Source organism: Phalacrocorax carbo, chromosome 3, assembly GCF_963921805.1.
Source record: "Phalacrocorax carbo chromosome 3, bPhaCar2.1, whole genome shotgun sequence".
In the NCBI taxonomy this organism is placed as follows: Eukaryota; Metazoa; Chordata; class Aves; order Suliformes; family Phalacrocoracidae; genus Phalacrocorax; species Phalacrocorax carbo.
The window spans coordinates 30954338-30975232 of record NC_087515.1 but is presented as its reverse complement, the minus strand read 5'-3'; the positions used below and the strand labels follow the sequence as shown (position 1 = coordinate 30975232).

The 20895-nt window shown below is 44.5% G+C and overlaps 1 protein-coding gene across 1 annotated transcript; it reads right to left on the bottom strand.

The window, feature by feature from the left end:
* Window positions 1–3174: 3174 nt before the first annotated feature.
* PSEN2 (presenilin 2) lies at window positions 3175–20870 on the bottom strand. The gene is made up of 12 exons (XM_064446391.1): window positions 20752–20870; window positions 19990–20060; window positions 14971–15167; window positions 14039–14268; window positions 12891–13032; window positions 11971–12038; window positions 10937–11157; window positions 9985–10083; window positions 8114–8191; window positions 6342–6461; window positions 5889–6007; window positions 3175–4181 (listed from the first exon to the last, which is right to left on the bottom strand). The coding sequence occupies exons 3-12, from the start codon at window positions 15112–15114 to the stop codon at window positions 4026–4028; spliced, it is 1377 nt and encodes a 458-aa protein (XP_064302461.1). The 5' UTR covers window positions 15115–15167; window positions 19990–20060; window positions 20752–20870; the 3' UTR covers window positions 3175–4025.
* Window positions 20871–20895: the final 25 nt, after the last annotated feature.

Below are 20895 nucleotides of genomic sequence, written 5' to 3'. Positions count from 1 at the left end.
CCTTGGTGTGCCAAAACTGCAGCTGTGCTGAGGTGTGGGGTGCCTGCTTTCTCCCTGCCGTGAGGGAGACTCCGGGACCTTCAGCCTCACTGAAAAACACGGGGCACGCAGAAGAGTACCTTAAAATGGCTGGTACTTCTTCATACAGACTTACTGCCCTCCCGTGGCTGCCAAGGAGCATCTCTAATGCAGAAACAGGGAGAAAAGGGACTGAGGGAAACAATAAAAAAAAAAAAACCAAAACACCAACACCACTATATATTCATTTTAAACCATTTTAAAAGTTGAGTTACAAGGAAGAGGAAGGCAAACACACTGTGATTAACTGGAACTATCTAGGAAGGCAAGAACAAAGCAGAGAAATTTACTGGTTTGTGAGCAGGAGGGAGACCTCCAAATACTTTGTTTTGCAAGGACAGTGGGCCTTGAGCTATTCTTTACCAGAGTCCCACCAGCGAGTGCCATTTACTCGAAGAGAAACGGTCCATCTAATTTCATCCAGTGGCCCCATGGAGGAGACTTCAATAGCAACTGGTGAAAAGGTATGGGAGAACAGACCACTGCTCCTTTTCCTGTCTGTGGTAGATGTGTGCCGTGACCTTGCTGTATCTGCTAACCCTCAGTGGCCCAGCTTCAGCAGGGTTTATAAAGCTCTCACTGAGACACTTCATATTGCAAATGTGTCCTTTTCTCTCTGTGAACCAGGAGATGACATTTCTAGCACAGACTGACTCCTTTCTGAGGGACTTTTTAATGAATGAGACTCGAGTATCCGATGAGAGCTGCTGTGGAAGCACTGCATGGTTCTGCAAGGAGTGTCCTGTTTCTTGTCCTCCTTTATGACCATGCTGCTTCTTGTGCACTCTGCAGGCAGAATGCATCTCCAGCCTTTGATGCACAGTAGACACTTTAAACAAAACACACACAAATCAGTCGAAACCAAAAGCAACAATCAAGTGGCAAGAGGAACCAGCAACAAGCCCAAGCAGCAACTGTGTGGTCAGACGGTAAGAATGCCAAACTGGTTGATTTGCACGTGCTTCTAACAAAGGCACTAAATGCTGCAAGGAGGCTGCATACCTCCCACTGATGGAAAGCCTGGGTTTGCATTAGGCAGGCTTACAGCTACATTTTTGTTCATAGACTTAGCTTCAGTCGTACATGTTAGAGACTGGTGTATGCCCAAGCCCCATCTGAGACTAGATGCAATGAGACACTTTAGACTGGAGAGAAGCGGGCGTGACAGGGATCACGTAGGAAAATGCCAAGACATGGCACCTCCTACGGGACTTCAGGCTGTTGAGTGACATCTGCATCAAGACAGGAGTCACCCCAGCCTACCTGACAGCTGTGCTTTTTCAGGGATGCACATCAGCAGGAGTATTAGGATTTCTTCAGGGTGAGTGACTGCAGTTCAGCAGAGCACGCTGCAAGTTGAAAACAGTGAATGAACACAGTAGACAAACAAACGCTTTGCTCATTCAAGTTGCCAGATTACTGAGTCAGTGTCCTATGTAGTAGCCAACTAGGGAGCAGAGTAAATCCTGCCCACTCCATTTTCACATCTTAGGCCATGCTGCACAATGTTAACATCATGAACAAATCTTTATGCACAGGTGAAAGTGTCAAATGAGACCAGAAATCACTCAATATAATTTTAAAACTTGTGTGTATGTGTGTATATACACACATAAACACACACAGTGAATATATATATTTGTAGTAAATACATACGAACTTTTACACAATTAAGACCACCTCCAGTATATACATGATATACTCCTATCACTCACCAGGACAATACATTTTGTTGCACTGACAGAATTTGTTGCTCAGTTACCTCTTAAATTACAATTTTTATAAGTTATGCAGAATTGCTCAGTGGAAGGCCAATCTTTGGCAAGCACAAGTCTGCAGAAAACCACCAGCTCCAGTAGTGATTCTTCAATATCTGAAGGTATCCCACCAGCTTCCCTCAAATATCAACTCTGCTTTCATAGAAATGAATTGTTTCTAATATGTGCTACAACCCTGTTAAGCCAAGCAGGATTTTTCTTCTAGTACATGTAAATATTTCACATCCTCTCTACACCATGCAATGCAAAAAGTAAAATCACGTTTGCAAGTGACTGTATTCTCATTTGGCCCCATAGCTGTTTTAGTTTAAAAAAAACCCACAAAAACCCAAAACACCAAACCCAAACAACAAGCAAACATAAAGAAAAAACAACTCTCTCATAAACCTTAAAAATCAGCAGACAGAGCTCTAGTGATTTACATTTCCAAAGGGAATACCTTTTATTAATAATTAACTCTGTCTGCAGCTGTTAAGTCCAAACATTGCAAATGTAAGAAATGCGGGCAGAAAACTAAACAAAGAGCAAGAATTACTTACTTGTCCAACCTGAGACACACGTATCTCATAAAAACCCTTATGCAATTTTTAAAAATTTGTTTGAATCACCTGTGTGATGTCCTTGTTAAATCTCAAAGTAGTTTAGCTTGAGCAAGTCTATTGGAAAAAGCACTACCTTAAAAATGCGTTGTTCAAAGCCTTATCTGAAAACTATTTTCAGAGATGAAATTCTGCATCTCTCAATGACATTGCACTATTCACAACACCTTGCATAATGTTACATTTTGAAACACTGACATTGATCAGCTGTCAAAGAAAACAGCTTGTTTGTGTAATAACACTCAGGTAAAAAGAAAAAAATCACAGAACTTGGCTGTTTCTAAAAAACTGACTCTCAGAGTAGACATAAAATGATTTTAAAAGGTGGAGAAAACAGTAAGACTCAGTCAGAACTATTTTTTTTTTTGCAACAATCACTGTGGGTTTTGTTTTCTTTTTTTTAATGGACTCACTTGAAGCTGTGTAAATATTCCTAGCATTAATGGCACCTTATGTAGCGTAATGTAACAGCAGATTAAAGTTTGCACCTCCATATTTTGATACAAACTATGACAGGGTATTTCAAAAAAAGTCCCTTTGACTTTAAATAGCTATTTTAAAATTTGTAATTAAAAAAAATAATCTTTAAACAGTACCAAAACCTAGGTAAACCAAGCCCCAATCAGTGTAAGAGGGCATCTTCATAAAGGGAAGCTAAATCCTCCTTTGGAGTGGTTACAACAGTGCACAGAAATAAGACCAGAAACACACACAAGAAGTTACAGGTCAACTGATTTACTGGAGTTGTACAATAATTCCACCTTATGGTAATTTGAGGACTGTAGTATGGACCCAGAAAAAGATTTCCAAAAAGATAAAATGCTTGAAGGAGACAGGAAAAAGTATCTGTCTTCCCACGCTGAGGATCTGATGCACTAGAACGGGCAGCCCTGCTGTCAGTTGTTCACTGCAGCGGTGGATGTACTCAGAACCAGAAGCCTGATGTTTAAACGTCCCACCACTGACATCCTGACTAGATCCATCACAGCTCACTGTGTCTCACTAAGGTCAGAATAAATAGGCATTTGGGGCAATTTCAACAGCAGTTGTGTGCACAGAGGCCAGCTTATGAATTCAGCCTCACTTCCCTAATGCTCACGCACTGCTCTGTTCTGTGCATGCTGACTGCTATGCTTTTCTGATCACAAGTATGACTTACTTGCACCACATGTTTGCGCAACGCTTCAAAAGTGTGAAGCGTTAGCAATTGACTGCGATTCCAGGGCTAAAACACCTTAGCTTCTGGAAGCGCAGAGCAGACCCTTCACCTCTCCAGTGTCCCATGCTCCATACAGGTTTCTGTGCTCACAACAGTCAGCGTGCACATCAAATAACATAAAACAAATGCTCTGACATCAGCAGCGAGCCAGGCTTTTCACTGGAGTCCAAGAGTCCTGTGAAAGGTCGCAGTTCAACACGTAACTATTAGATTTTTAGTACACCATGTCACAGAGTTAGTGTTTTCCTTACAAATATATGGCACTAAGTGTAAAATTTTATGACTTATTCCAAACAGTGTACAATACTTCACAGCAAAGCTTTAGAAAGAATCCTCCAACTCCCACTTCTTCTAAATGTACAGCTGGTGGGAGGCCAGGGTGTCCATGAATGGTCGCACAAGGTTGTCTGTCGAGAAGTAAAAGACCAAGCCAAAGGTGATGGAGATGGGAAGAGCAGGCAGTGCTTTCTTAAAAACAGCCAGTAATAAAAGAGTTAAGCATAAACCCTGACAGAGAGAAGAGAATAAAAAACACAAGGAGATAAGAGTAAGAAGCCCAGAAACATATCTGTCATCAACAAACTAATACACAAATAATAAGCTATATACACTGGGCAGCAACTGAAGCCTGCATGAGCTACCAGCGGCATGAGGTACGCTTGCCCACACCTTCGTCTGTCAGACAAGCTGTCCAGGTATTTTCTTCAGCAATCCTGAGCACAGGTCTCTTCTGGGAAAGTGGTATAAATAGCTAGTGCTGACATACAGCTGACCCTGAGATGTTAATTTATTTACAGATTATTTTACATTTTGTTCTATGCCATTATGTATGAAATACTGATCCAGCAGATAAAAAGCACTTAAATCCTGGTGAACTGCACAGATAAGGAGTTCCACTGGAGGACTAATACACAGTGGTGTGTACTTCTAACACTTTCCCTGTTTTCAAGGTCTCTTGGGGTAAAAAAAAGAACAAAAAGCCAAAACAAAATATCCACTGCTGTTCTTTTGACTGGATTGCTTACTATGATAGGTGAATTCCGGTTTTATCTGCATAGCAGGCCAAGATCTGTTTTTTTGATCATGTGTGAAAGCTTTTGTACATTTTGGGTAGACAGTGTGGCTAAGTGCATTTAGGCATAGATTCCTCCTCTCATCGAGCCCTTTTTTCTTCCTCCATGATGGCAAAACTTCAGAGACACCAGCCCCCAAAATTTTAACAGCACCACAAAAGAAACAGAATGGGGCGTTTGGCCCCACGGAGAGCCAAGAGAGAGCATTCCCCCAGTGAGGGAGCCCTGTGCTGGACCCCAGCATATGGAGCTAGGTGACCCTATAGGTTTCTCTGACCTGTGAGGTAGGAAAGCTACACTCAACACACTTTTTTTAAGTTAGCTCATTTCTAATTCTCATGCTTTTTGATCCATGATCTTCACAAATGAAAGTCACTGTCTTTCACTGTCCTTGGGATCTAAGTGGGGAAATGGAGGCCCAAGAAGGACAGGCTAATTCATTTTCTTCTACCTTCTAAAACTCCTGCTGTTGCCCTTCTGGTTAGTTTCCATGAGGACACTGGTGTAAACAGCAAGCTCCTAGTAATTATTTTCTACCTAGGTGAAAGCTCAACAGTGTGTGGTCATTAGAGCTAGCAGGACCAAGTCCTTTAGCACTTACGGTATTATCATTGTCTGCTTTTACTGATAATTTCCATGAATTTTTAAGTCTCCTTCCTTCCTGTTTTTTCCAGCATGAACACAAGAACAAGACAGGTCTTCATCCTCTTATTTAGCCATACTCCCTTAGCAAAAGGGAGTTAATCTTTTCAACTATACTTGCTTATCAATTTGGGGTTCACAATATTGACTCTTGTGGCTGACAGAAGTCCTCAATCTTTAACACTGAAGCAAGCACACTAACATAACAGTTCAGCTGTAACTGTTTTCCCTGGGGTAGTTTCACCCCCACCATCTCCACACTGGGCTCTGCTCCAAGGAATCATCCCTCCCAGCCCCATACCATTCAGCTTCTCCCAGTGGCTGTTTAAAGCCTGTCTTTCCAGGCAGAGCACTGGGCTGGGAAATCCAATGGTGGTTTCTCCTAAACACCCAGCATGCTACCTGCAGAGATGTAACAGTGCTCAGCTGCGGGTACTTCTGGCAACACTGCTGTGCTAGACAGGCTGTAGCTGAGTTTGTAAAAAGCTTGCTCACTTACTATGAGAATGGCTACAAAGCAGGCCAGTGTAGTATTCCAGTCTCCACTAGCTGTAGCAGCTGCTTTGCCAACAAGCACACTGTAAAATATGAAGTCTCCAAGGCCCAGCTTCACACCCCCTGAGAGAAGTGGAAAAAGAAAACAAGTGTTACTTCTGCTTCTCCTGTTCTGCTTCCTCCTGAACAAATTATTGTCCCCTGGGGAGCAGGTGAAGGTTCCTGGTTAAATTGTCTGTGTAGCCAAGAGATACTTCCAGAATCACAATCCCAGAACAGATACTGCAGCAGCAAGAAATAATACAGAGTCAGACTCAAGATCTTTGTTGCTCAACAAGTCACAACTTTTCAAATTAACTGCAATTAGGCCAGTCTGGGTAACAGTGTTAACCACAGAGTAAAAACGTCAGGTGCTGACTCTGACTCCACTGAGAACAAGGTATGAAGCCTCCCTTACTTTCCTCCTCCTCGAGCTCCTCGAAAGAAGTGATGGGGCGGGATGGAACAGGACTCCTCGTCTCTGACATTTGAGAGTCTGTGTGTGAATGGCTCCTGTGGTTTTCTCTCCCATCCTCAGCTTGGTTCCATGAAAACAGGCCAAGAAGAGCAGAGAAAAAAAAAAGAAACGTAAGAGGTAGCTACATTTATAACTTGTTTTAATGCCTGAAATCCACACTTCTGTGAAGCTTCTCTGGAATGGGTAAGCCCTTTGTTTCTTGGTGGTGGGATCATCAGGACCAGTTTGAGCAGAGACATTTAGTGGTTTTAAGGAAAACGTCTGTGTTATTATTTGAAACAGTCAGAAGGGTACATGTTTACAGCTTCTTTGGCAGCTACCCAGGAAGGAGTTCAATGGCTTTAACAAGTGAGTACATACACAGAACTAAGCATTGCTCTGCACAGGCTAGAATGATGAGTAAAACCAAGTGAACTTAATATGTACTCCCACATTGTTATATCTTTGGGGTGGAGGTACTCAGGTATTCCCTAACTGGTAGTATGACAAAAATGGATGACTAAGAGGACTGTCATTTATGAGAAAAGTTCTGCCCTGAATCACATTGACATTAGGGCTGCACCATCACACGTACTAAATGGACACAGTTTGTTGTTCACACATTTAATTTTTTTTTTTGTTAAACACATCTAACAGAGCCCTTGGTAGGGCTTTTGGAAGCAGCCAGTCTGTGATATAGTACTCTATCTGACAATTCCTGTTTTCAAGAAGCGCTCATACAAACTTTCCAGTCCACATCAGTCTGATGGGATGCTGCCATTGCAGATGTGAGCAGACTGTGATCTGGGACACATAGAGCTTCCACAGGGGCATTCTGTATGCCTCAGCACGTAGTTTGCTCCTGCTGTGCGCCCAGTTTCAAAGTAGGATTGCATCCCTGCAGTTTGTTAATACATCAGCTGCTTTATCCTGAAATAAGCAGCATGTTCAATTATCAAACCTCAGCATACATTTATTGCTTTAACATAAAAAGGTACTGTCATCTCTGAAGTGCAGCAGGACCAGATGGGAAATCCTCCCAACACCACAAGTCAGATTTTATTCAATTACGTTCAATACTGCAGTTTAACTTGCATTTCAAGAAGATAAAAGCAAAGGCACAAAAACTACCACAGGACCAGCTAGAATGTAAACTTGGAATAAATCAGCTACTGTTGAGTAACTGTCCAAACATAAGCCTTTACCCAAGAGTAAACGTAAAGACGTTCATTTCCTTTGGCAGGGTAAGCCATATTGCACTTATGGGTAGGTAAAAGCATGTCTGCTCGGTGGCAGTGGCCTGAATGCACGACACTGCAATGCACTTAAGTTCACCAGCTCATCAGCATTACATTTATGAGCCTATGTTGTCATCTACCATCCCCAGCTAGTAAAAATACAAACTCCCACTAGCCCACTTTCAGCTTTGACTTCAGTACACCTGAAGATGTGTGTTGGACAACACTTTTGTTCGGTTTTTTGGTTGGTTGGTTTGTTTGTTTTTTAAATAAAGGCAGCCTGAATACTGGAACTTCCTACATCATGTGGTCATCTTCGCTGCCAGTCCACACAGCAGGTTTCAGAACATCACTGAGTTCTGCGACTAATGTTAACAACACTGAAAAAAAATGCATCTGTCAGGGTTCAGGGGCTTACATTTACTTGCAGTCTCAAACACACACATTATTTCCATGGGACAGTGCTTTGTATAGAAGAGCGACATGCAAGCAAACCTGCATCCCATATCTGCTGACTTGGTCCTCTTGCTGCTGTGTCTGGCTTTGCCATTCCGACTGTCCACATCATAGCAGCTAGAAGAAAGAAAGTAATCAGCTACATAAAACATCGGTCGCTATAGCTCAGAGGAGCTAAGTGTTTAGCTGTCCCTAAAAATATAAACCCTTGCCCCTGTAAATACTTTTAAAACACTCACTCTTAGTTGGTTTCCCTAGGCATTTAGAAGGCAAGGTGGGAGAAAATGAAGGCAATGCATCTATTCAGTTTTTAAGAAAGTCCCAGAGCACAAACAGACTAGAGTCATTATAGTCTTCTCTGTAGCCTAAAGAATGCAAAAATCCAGAACTAGGGTCCTCATCTCCTTTGTTTTCTTCCTGGCTTCTGACTTCTCTTCAAAGAAAACAATTTCCCAGGAAATGATGGCAGTACAAAAGGTAACCAGAGGTTAACTTACACAGCTTATTCCACATGTTCTGCTAAAGGTAAAGCACACAAGCGAGGGATATGCAGGAGTTGTTAGAGTGCCACTTTTCTCACTGCCTGTTTGTTTTGATTCTTTCCTGTCAAAATATTGGTTATTTCTGTTTTGGTTCCAAGAACAACTGAAGGATGTTTGGGGGTTTATTCTTGAGATGGATCCCTAAATTAAAAAGGAATACAAACCATTCTGAAATCTGTGGAAGAGAACTCAAATCAGCTGTTTATTTACATGTGCATCAGTCTCCCTGTTTTTATAGAAGCTAAACTAAACAAAATAAGCCAAGGCAAACACAGTGCCTGCTTTTCCGCTACAAGCTCAGCCAAGGTGATGTTTTTGCATCTAGAGAGAGCCACAGAATGTGGTCTTGCAATGGAGATGGTGACATTCTGCACAGGAACGTTTTGTTCAGTATTTATTATTTGTTAAATTGCATTCTCCTTTAGAGAAACTCTTGTTTGATAACTAAAATATGTGAGAGTTCATCTAGATTGTCTTGGGTCAGTATAACAGAATCTAGTAAAAGGGAGGTCAGCTGAAGCCAGCAGAAGCTCTGCTTGGAACATACAAAAGCATTTATATAACATTAAATGCTTGGAAAAAAAAGATCAGTCAGGGTGGAGGCGTCCTCAGCTTAGCACCCAACATTTGTAAATACCCATTTATCTTACAAGCGATGTAATGAAAAAGTCAGCAAGGTCCATGAATCACTTGAGTCCAGCTCCTGTGAATGCTGAGTCGCCTGCTTTCCAACTGTCTTAATCTTAAGCACATATGTAGCTTTGTGGATAATGGCATCAGACACTGGCTGTAGTTAAACAGCCCAAGAAAGCCAGGGAAGAGACAACTAATTTTGTTTGAAGAGCAACACTTGAATAGAGCCTATTACAAAGCGAGCAGCCACCCAGTGAACAATCAAGCAAATATATTCTGAGCGCTGCCATCCATACAGTGCACAGAGCAAGAGGGCGCTGCAGGAAGAACAGAACTTCATTGCACATTTAAAGTGTGTCTATAAAGCGTATGAACAAGGAATAAGTGTACTGAGTGAGCATCATCTAATCCCAGAACTTTGCAAACACTACTGGCCATATAACACACATTTTTGTATGCAGAACAAAGGGACATGTTCCACACTGTATTCACGAAAGGATAAATCTACTTTTGAACATTTCAGCTTCACAAGGCAAATGTGCGGTCCCTTTGGCTAATTAGAGTTAGCACCATTGTAACTGATAAACAAGGACTTGTACAAATGGTCTCTTCAGAGCGTAAATGCACACCAATTTTAGGGCAAGGAAGTAAGTAAAATAGTGTTCTTTGGTTTGACACAAAAACAGGTTGTGAATTTAATCTGGTTAAAAACATTAACATTCTAATCTTACTCACAGGAATATATTAAAGCAGGAAAAATGGGCTCATTCCTCTCCTGTGCAGTTTCTACCAGCATTCTCAGTGGCCCCTTGGGACAGAGAACAGCCATCAGATCTGCAAAGAAAAAAGGGCCAGACAATCTCATCTCAAACTATCATGCATATTTTACATTCTTTATCTTTAAAAAAGCTATTCTACCATCAAAATGACATCTACCAATATTAACTGGATGATTTCCAGAACAGCACTTTCTGCTATTTCGCATAACTCTAGATGTTCTAGTCCTTGAAGATGTTGTTCACTTCAAATACCATCCCCCAGACTTAATTTAATAAGAGTTTTCATTGTGCTAATCCTATAAAAAGCCTCTTGAGAATACCACATTATTTCTTTAAAAGTAGGCAATAGCATTACATCAAGGTGTTAAATTTAATTAGAGGAGGACTGGGGGTACTTTGTTCACATTCCACAATCCATCACTGTGAACACTGACTCTGTTTTTCACATGAAGGTGGGTCTTTGGTCCAGTCCCTCTTTGCCTACTCTCCCTCCTCTGTCACAGCTCCTCACCAATCTGAATGTTACCTCCCAGATGCCTCTTGTTCTGCAGGTTCTCATGAAACTTTTAACACACGCCAAAATCCATGATCTCTCAATAACTGTAAACAAAACCTGCAAAACTATCAGGTTGCTGCTGATAAAAATCCAGCCACCCCTGCCATGCAGTCAGATGTGGTTTGGTACTTCCCTGACCTGGTGTTCCACTTCGAAAGATGTGGTAGGGTACAGTATCTACGTGAACGAGTTAGCAAGAGACAAGCCAGGGAGTCAACTTAATTGCCCATCTGCCTCTTCCTAAAGCTGTTAGCACCATAAAGTTGTTTTTTGAATGACACGCACAGTCCTGAGATTTCCTCAGAGTAACCTCTCCATGAACCACACCTTGAGAGTCACAACCCAGACTTACCATAGATGGAGATTGCACCTAGAATCACCCATGCTGACCACTCAGGTAGATATTTAATGAAAACCAGTGCCATCAGAGCACTGATCATAATGAGATACGCTTGCTGGAGCTGCAAGGGACCTTTCCAGTGTATGCAAATCATTCCAACAGCTCCAAAATTCCAGATGACTAAGAACAGAGTGGGGTAATCCATGGCCACGTTATAAGTCTTCAGTACTTCACTGGAATACAAGAAAACGTAGCTAAGCAATAAAAGCGACTGACAGACAAAGCATCCTACTAGCTGTAGTTAAACAAGCCTCCTACTACACCAGGAGGAAGCAGGCTAAGAAGCAGCTCTCATCAGGAAGGGGAACCTGCCTTGCAGCCAATTGCTGGTCTTGGCTCGCTGTTCCTCCTGCTGGGGATGGACGTGCCATGTGCGCAGACAAGCACCACACTGCCTTAGTCCTGAGGTCAACAGTGATTCCAAGGGTGTGAGCAGGCAGGATTTCAAGTCTTAACTGAACAGAGGCCTGCGGCTACATGACTGTCTGCAGCAAAGTCGTCATGTAAGAGTCATCCCACCAGATGCATGATGCTCACAGTTAAAGATGAAAAGTTTTAACAAGTGTCACTAGCAAGTTGAAAGCTTGGTTCTACGTGAGCCAGGAGCTAAGGGAATGAGCTTGAAACAACGTAGTCCGAGAAAAAGGCAAGACAAATCAGAGAACCAACTAGGCACATAAAGTTCCTTTCCACTTGCTTCTCAACATATAATTCAGGGCCTCTGTACCACAAGGTTCAGCCTTTTCATTTCTGGCTCATGGCATCACTTCCCAGTGATTTTTGTAGAATAGGCATTGTAAATCAGGTATTGCCTATTAAAGGCCTCATATTCTATTTTTCAAAAAAGAAAGCTATCTCATTCTAACAATTTTTAAACTTCCATTTGGAGAAGGGGAGACATTCCTTTCCTTGTTCGAGTCGGGGATTTTGTGCAAAGAGGTGAAGGAGCCCAGAACTGCCAGGTCACCTGCACCATTCCCACTTACCCGAGATATATGTAGGTAAAGAGGAAGAGCAGCATCAAAGAGGACAGGATGAGCCAGCCATGGATGAACTATCAAGGGCAAGAAGAGACAGTGATTGAAGGGGCTGTTCCCCCTCATGCAGGTTGCTGTGCTGCATGCACTATTGACAGAGCTTCCTACTGTCCAGCAGTCTCCTTCACTCCTCCTCCAGTTTCCAAAGACCCTGGTTTCCCCACTGCCAGCTGCTCTCCATTCTCCCAAACTGTTACATTTTATATTCTATCTCTTGGTCTTTGTTTTTGTTGGCTTAGTTAGGATTTTTTAGTCTTTATCCTATCCATTTCCATGGGTATCCATACTGGCTCCTAGCTTGGACAGGTAAGTACATTCTCTGCTTGGTGTGCAGGAGGAGAGGTTTGCCCAAGGCTATAGAATAAATCCGTCTCAGGGCCAAGTTTAAAAAGGAGCAGTGGCCAGTGCTCAAATGCTGGGCTGGTACCACATGTAACAACTCCCTGGGCAGCACAAAACCTGCATGTGCCTTTCCCTCCAAGCCATGTCCCCTTCCACCAGAGCCTCCACAGGCAGGAAGAATACCAGTTCCCACAAAGCTTGTCTGGAACTTCTTAAGAGAAGAGATTCACAGTAAATGGTAGAACTGCAAAACTTTTTGATCAGATGGAGAAGACTCAGACCTGACTAACACAAAGCAGCAGGCCTTGTTTTTAAGAGCCTACCATTAGTGACAAAATTACAGCAAAGCATATTCGGGGGCACAGCTCTACCACCGCTGACAAAGGCTTCTGTACAATATGATTCTTGCTATGACTAAGATGTGGACTAGCCAGTGCAGTGCCTGTATTTCTCGCTGACACACAAGCCCCACTTGAAGTCAAGTTCACAGCATATAGTTGGAAAAGGTTCTGGCATGAATGCTTTACCTTGTAGCAGCGATATTTATAGAGCAGAACTAGGAACACAGTCATTACAACGATGACGCTGATCATTATGATGGTGTTCAACACTGAGTTCAAGAGACGCTGGCCCACAGAGGGGGTATCCTCACTGAAAGGGGTGTAGATCCTGCAGTATAAAGCAAAAGCCGTATAAAGTACATAAATTCTCTTCTAAGTGCCCCAAGATAAAACCAGACATCTCTGTGTGTGGGAAAGAAAGGGAGGTATGAATGCCAAGGGCAGCAAATATGAGATGTAGCCTCTGAAGGGGCTGGGCTCCAGTTAATCAACTAAAAATTAGTGGTCTTTATTAAAAGCACATTCCTACAGAGAAGCTGTGGCTGGCAAAGCTCTAAACAAAAAGACCCAGAGTATAAATTACTTCATTTAAGTTTAGTAACGTCTCCCCATGCCATGAATTTTTATTGCATGCTCTGGACCCTCTCCATGATAACTGTAAGGATACATCCCAGCTGCTGTCCTGAAAGGGGGGGGGACCTTTTCTTTCCACACTTAGTAGGAGAGTCTTGGCCTCTTTTATCCCTTCTCATCACCCTGCACCACCACCCCACCACCCCCATTTTGTTTCCTTTGGTTCAGTTCAAGGGACCACGGTCCCCGTTTCTCCACCCACCATGTGAAGCACAGTTAGAGCCCCAGGAGTGCTCTTGGGCACAGTCAGAAAGAGCTGGATGGAATTACGTATCCACACCATGAGTCTTTAGGAACCAAAAATGTCATCAGGAAATGAGACACTCATCCGAATGAACATGCTATTCCCTGATTGCTGCCAGCTAGTGGGTGAACAGACCAGGAGTTCAGCCTGGGCCTTTTATGCTGCCTGTATGAAGTATGAAGCAACTTCATTATTACGCAGCTCACAAGCTTCGCTTAAGGTGCCCTAATGACAGTGCTAACAAATCAGTATAATGCAGGTATGGAAAGACCTACACAGATGAATGCAGCATACTTGAGTAAGATCTTTGTACATTTACGCAGCCACCTTTAGCTGTGTAAAGGTTCTCCCAACCTGCCAAGGAAGCACTCTGTGTACACAGACACACGTGCGTGGAATGTATGTGTAAAGTTAGGGATCCTAGGTACTCAGAGGCTGTTTTGAAGACCCCACTTACAGCTGCCCGTTTTTCTCCGTATAGAAGCGCACTGACTTTATGGTGGCGACGACAACAATCATACAAAGGGTGACAGGCACAAAGAGCATGATTACATGCTTTGCTCCATATTTCAGAGTCAGTTCCTCCTCTTCATTTTCTGAGGCGCTTTCTCTCACTGGAACACCCGAGTCAGACATGTCCCCATCAGCAACATTGTTAGGGCTACGGCTGCTACCTGTTCGCCTCTTCTGAAAATAAATAATTAGCAAATACATAAGACCTCCTTTGTGTTCAAAGCTTCATTCCACCGTATTTCAACTTATTCCTAATGGGAAGGTACCAACTGAACAATACAATTAGAAATTCCATTACAAACAGGCCGCAATTGACTTCTGAAACCAAAACCATGAATATCTATGGGCTTCTTCAAGTCCAAGTACATAGATGGACACATGCACATGAAGGGTAAGGTGCACAGAACTGAGATAGAAGAAATATCACCTGAGGTAACATAAGCTTGATCAGTTCCTCCTCTCACAGCAGTGCTGTGCTTGCTTTATCCCGCTGCTTTGCTGGCAGCGGGACTAGATTCTGTTGTAACATTTGCTGCATTTGACCAGAGCAGACAAGGGGGTTCTGGCAAAACAAGAAGGCTGAAAAGGATATCCTGCAAGAGTCATATGTACATCATGTCCTGATTAAAAGCCTGTATCTTTACCAAAAGGAAGGAAAAGGGAGGAGTATATATGGAGATAAAAAAAGGGGGTAAGTCACAGTGGAGGAAATAGGAACAGGCACTGCTGCTGCTGGCTGAGAGAGTGACACCAGAGAAACAACACTGGCCAAAGCCAATCCTAGCAGCCAGTCTGCTGGGAGCAACTGAGGGGTAGAAGGACTACGTCTATCATCATACCCCATTTCTTGACTCCCCAGGAAGGACGCATACCTACCCTGTGTGCCTGCGCTTCCCCTGCTTCTGAGGCTTGCAGGCCATCCTGGTAGGACGGTACTGGAGGGCTCTCTGCAGACATCAGGGATGTTCTCTCATTGCAGGGCTCCTCCTCGCTGTCCGAGTTGTTCATGAATGTGAGCATTATTGCTTTCCCAGGGAGCACTCAGGAGGAACACGGCCAAGCACTACTCAAGGCTAAGGGGACAAGCAGAGCAGAAGGAATGAGAAACAGTGAACACTGCAGTGCAAACAACTGGAAGTCTGAAGAGGAGACACAATTTCAGCAGAGAGGCTGCAGCACGCTATGGAACTGCATCTCCCTCTAACAGCTGATTTAGCCTGCTGTCATGCCAGGCATGACAACCCGCTCAGTTAAAGTCACGGTGATTTTTGCAGTCAGGGGAAAGGCAAAATGCATCACTGAAGCAATTTAATACTTTTTCTTTGCCACAGTTGCTGCCTCTGTCTTCCTTCTCCCATTAGTACACCTTGAATTTCACGAAGGAGGTTTCTCAGTGTTTAGTGTTTGTTGCACATGGGCCAAACAAAGCTTCACCTCAAATGCGGGCTGCCTGCTAGAAAGCTAAGAGAGCTCGGCTCTTACACAACACTCCCACAAGCATCAGCAGGTAGCAAAAGTTTCTCAGTAACCCAGAGCCTTGGCTTTACATAAGCCACAAACCAGAAGTTACACGCCGTCTTCCCTGTTATGACTGTTTATTAACCAGACGAATTTCATAAGCAGTTCTTCTCTTTGGCCATGGATAAGGAGAGGTTTGTGTAGAAGGGGAAAGGCCTGTTTCCTTAGGTGAGCCACTTTTTTTTTCCCCCCTTATGTTGCCTTGCGGTTAAAAGCAAAACCACTTGGATGGGCCACAACTTGGAGTATAAAAGTGGGGGCTAGAAATGTTCGGCCTCTTTCCACCTACTACTGTGGAGAAAAACAAGCAAAGCAGCGGCACAGTGCAGAGAGGAAAGGAACAGCTCTTCTTTCTAGACACCAGAGAGAAAAGGTGCACCGCCCGGGATACTGCAAAACAGCCTTAAAGCCAGGATTTCAGGAAGCTCTAAAGGCAGGGGGTAGGAAAATTCCATTTAGCCTTTATTAAGTCAGCTTAACAAAGCAACTGGAGTAAATAAGGATAATTCAGTCACCTTTTTATTCTCAGCCACTTGTCCATAAGCAAACCAGATTTGTAATGCATGGTTAAGCTGTCATATCTACAAGAACACCTCCTCTCCTCTGCAGTATTTTACTCAAGCACTCTGCAAGGAAAAGCCTCTGTGTCTCAGGAAATATATCCAACTCAGAAGAGGAAGCTGAAGAAGCCATGCGACTTGGACCAGTCACTTAAATCTGAATCACGCAATCACAGCCCAACCCGTGCACTATGCTGTCTATCAGCCAGTTTGAGAGGTCAGAGTGGATACTTTGAAGATCTGTGAGATATTCTTGCTTCTCACTAAGGAAACTGAAGTTCACTTTGGAGGAAGAAAAGAAGGAGGAGTGGGAGATTCCCTTTTCTTTCACAACCTCCTCAACACATCTGGCACCTTCAAGAAATTTTAGAATGTCAATCTGCCCAAGTGAAACATTTTTCAGACATCTGTTCCTCCCCTGCCTTCTCTTCAAGCATTTTCATATCATTTTGTTCCTCTTTTAGTGATAAAAGTGGTACAGTTACAGGAAACAAAGGGGTAGCCCTCGAGCCAGGCCGGTCAGCTTCACAATAATACTGCGTTCTTCCTGAGGGAGACACCCAACACCTGCATTTGTGTGCTTATTTCTTACAGAGCCCAAATATCTCCACTCCGGGTGTTTAACACACTCTTCTGACTGAATATGTGGGGGCTCATAATTTATAGCCAAGAGCCTAGATTCTGGTTCAGTTATAGGATTTAGGCCCCCTTTAAAGAAGTCAGGTACACAAAGTCATTCAATCCTGACATACTTCTGGATCTGTGAAGAGGTTAAGTTATGCATGCCATGGGATCTGTGACCCACAGAATTTAAATAACTCTCAAAACCTTCTGCCCATGTCAGAGACCAGGGAAGAAATAAAGATCTACTCTCTGATAGTTTGGGACCAATATTACGTTTTAACAACCCAATGAAAATATTAAAGAACTTTTTCTCCCACTATTTAAGAAACCGCAACACAATTTTTGCTATATGAACAGAGCAGTTCTGCAGAGGATTTAGAAGCGACAGCCAATTAGCCTACTTTCAACATCTTAGTTGTGCCCACTAGAGGAGTTAAACCAATAGCAAAACCACAGTACTAATTACTAACCTCCACGATTACATGGAAGAATAACCTTATGTTGTAATAAAGCTGATTTTTGGGCTGGACGTTTTCTGTTATTCTCCCTCAACAAGGACATGGACATACGCAAAGATGCAAAAAAACTTCTGGCCAACAGGCAGACTCAGGCCTGAACACAGCTTTACTATCCCTTGTTTACAAGACTCTGGTTTCAGAGAGGGCTGACAAAAACAGACCCCAATGCATCTGGGGTTTTACATGAGTTCCTGTGGCAACCAACCCTCAACAAATCCTCAGACACTGTACTCACAGCTGCCTTAAACTCACCCAAATATGTGGTCCTGCCAGAGGGGTTGTCCCACTATCCTCAGCTTCTCTGGTGCCAACACCAGGTGCTCATCAGCTGTCTAGCTCTTTTGAAAAGACAATGGGCACTTGTTTTCCTTTGCTTTCAGAGCCAGGTTCCAACAGCCCCAGTAGCAGTGCCCACAGGAGGGAAAGGAAGCACTGAGTTGTGCCCCTTCCAGTAGGGTCGAGCCTTACGGTGGCAAGCCCTCAGCTCACTCCCAGATACCCACCCACCCTCACCTCAGGTCTGCAACACCTATAGCAGCACAGCTCTTAGCAAGCAGGGGTCTTTGACATACAGTTTGCAGAGGCATGAACATCTGCCCTCCTCCCCTGCCCCACCACAGACCAGGCAGGAAGTTTGTCTAATGCCACTATTTATTCATCAGAGCTGCACTTTGAACTGGCATCAAGGCTGTGCTGGCTGCCGGAGAGAGCTTTGGTTTAAGCAGTCTGCCCTTCAAGAGAGGAAGGACCAGCCTGGTCACTCTCACACCCACCTACCCAGCTCAAGAGCACCTTCGGGCTGAGCAGAGTGAAAGAAGAGAAAGCCTCTGCCCTGGGGCCTTGCTTGCCAAATAGAAAGGGAGCCACAGACCACCAGGCGACCAAGAAACGGGTGTTACAAAGCCACACTCTTTTCTGATATCATTTCACTGGTTAAACTAAGGGAAGGGGCCTTGTGGAGATGATTTCTGCCTCCCAAGGATGCTGGGTACCCCGTAACCTTTCCTACTCGTGCGTATGATACCAAATATATCAGTGCATACTGACTGTTTTCCTAGGCTGAGGTCTAAGGGGGAAGAGCAGTTCAGGAAAGGAAAAAATGGAGGGCTGAAACAAGAATGCTTCCTTTCTGGTTACTGCAACAGGAGGAGGTTTCAGGGTGGGGTGGAAACGCAAGCTCTATCAATATTCAAAGAAAGCTATAAAACATGGTCTGTCAAATCTAGTAATTGAAGGAGATGAGCAACACGTGCTAGAACATCATCAAAGTGACCCAGGAGGTTGCAGGGTTATCAGGCAAGGTTTTCCTCTGTGGATAGATTCAAAGCATTAAGTCCCATTCAAAAATCATATGACATTTAAGAGCCAAAAGACCAAACTCTCAAAATTGTACGGCAAAAATGAAAGGGGACAAAAACTAGGTCAGTAGTAAGTACTTCTTATAACGGAGCAGCTAAGGAGGGAATATGATGACTCCTGCTTTACAGCAGTCTTGTGAAGCCTGCCAGAGAGCAGGAGTCACCGTTTCTCTTCTTCCAGATGTCCTTTGTGCAAAGGGACCTCTTTCCTCAACGGCGATAAATCAGCTTTATGGATTTTGATGAAACTGGGCCAATTCACACTAACATTAGGATCTAGCCTCGGTTTGTCTTCTAACATCATGCTGCAACATCACTGTGCTGCAAACAAACCTAAATTCTTTTCTTCGCATTTCATCCATCACAAACAATACCAGAACAACATACAGCACAGAATAGCTGCTATAGGCCACCAGAACACTTAATAATCCACTCGAGAGCTAAATTCCTGTGTATACATATTGTTCTCTTCAATAGCAATTAGATGAAGAGAATTAGTTCTCCTTTGCTGTATTTAGATCAAGGGAAAGCTCTGGGCTGACACTGACAGCGTGATGTTCTCCTAAGTCTCAGCTGTTGCAATCACTGCTGCTGGCAAATACAAAGAAGAGGAAAAAACTCTGAAGAAATCCTAAGTGGTGGGGCCAAGATTAGGAGGAAAGATTTCCAGGTTCTTGCGAGAATGTGCATGCTGCTGAAGTGACAGGTGTCTTGGAACACACCATCTCAGTGGTCAAAAAAGAACTTGCAAATGCCGTTCACTCTCAGCCCCAAAATGCAAAAATAACAAAACATGAGGTACTGTGGGAAGTTGTAGAGATTTGTAGCCCTCTTCCTCCTTTTCAGGGCATGCCAACATAGCTGAACTAGCACTACTTTCTTTTGCCCCACACAAAAGGCACCGCATAGCCCCAAAGGGTTATTTTGCTGGGAGAACTGAAATCAGACCCTCCCCAGGAGCATCAGAAGGATTATTTTGCCAGCAAAAAGCCCAAATACACTAGCAATCAACTTTTTGTCACAGCATAAAGGTGCCACAGCCCTGCAGACCTACTTACACCTGTGAAACCTCAAAGCCTGGGTCAGACCTCACACGCAGGAGCAGCTACTCGCGTTGGTCCCAATGCTGCCGGGGGCATCGGAGCCAGCGGGTGCTGGAGGTGACACCCTGGGGACACCCAAAGACACCAGCGTTGGGGCTGGGTTCCTGCCTCCTACCCGAGCACCTGGAGCTCTGGGGTCAGCCAGACACAGCGGCGCGGAGCCCTGGGTGCTCCCGCTCCCCACTGGGCCCGCCGGTGGGCACAGCATACGCACCAGGGCTGCAGGGCTGGGTCAGCTTCTGTGTCCGTCCAAGCGCATGGCCAGCCCGGCCATGCACGCAGCGGCTGGCGGAGAGAGAGACAACAGGCACTTTTTTAAAAAAACAAAAATGACAACAAAAAAAACTCCTACCAGTCAGAGATTTTGCAGGAGGCCAGAAGGAGACCTTGCACACTTACAGGCGTTTTCCCCAGCTGCCCTTTCTAATGCTTAAAAAACAGGTTGCACGAAAGGCGTGCCGGCAGCGCTTCCGAATGAAATCCCAGGTTGCAGGCAGGACTGCTGCTACCCGTGTATTTCTCCATATATTACCCCTATATTTCTCCACCCCAGGGGAAATATATACACATATATTTTTATATTTTACAGTATACGTACACAAACACATATATAAAAATATCTATTTTATATATACATATATATAAAATATGCACATGTACAAAAACATACACGCGCCTACGCACCCCCCACCCCTATAACTTTCAGGAGGCCGACCCAGCAAGGCTGCCGGCCCCCGGCCCCCCTCGGCCCCCTGCCGGGCCCCGGTGCGGAGCGGAGGGGCCTCGCACGCCTCTGGCAGCGCGGCGACCCCCGCCTCCCGCGCGAGCGCCGGCCAGGCCAGGCCCCGCCCCATCCCGGCTGGCGGGCAGCCAGAGCCCGCGGCGGCCCAGCGGGGACCGGCCCGGCGGGGACACGCAGAGGGACAGGGACCGTGGCCGGCCCGGCGGGCCTCCCCGGGCCGCCACCGCCCCGTACCTGCTCCCGACACAGCACCAGCTCCTCTCCGCTCCCATTGGCTCCAGCGCACTCCGGCCTCAAGGCTAGCCGGGGCTGGGGGTACGATCGCGCCCGCCGATTCGCCGCAACGCCTGTCGCTCAGCGGCTATCCCCGCCCTCTAG

What these genes read in the sequence shown, in the direction of transcription:
- PSEN2 (XM_064446391.1), bottom strand. Translation starts at nt 15,114, where the DNA reads ATGCTCACATTCATGAACAACTCGGACAGCGAGGAGGAGCCCTGCAAT. An exon ending in TTTACCTACATATATCTCGG is followed by an intron (nt 11,158 to 11,970) that starts GTAAGTGGGAAT and finishes CTTGTATTCCAG; the next exon opens with TGAAGTACTGAAGACTTATA. An exon ending in TCAGCAGATATGGGATGCAG is followed by an intron (nt 6,462 to 8,113) that starts GTTTGCTTGCAT and finishes CATGGAACCAAG; the next exon opens with CTGAGGATGGGAGAGAAAAC.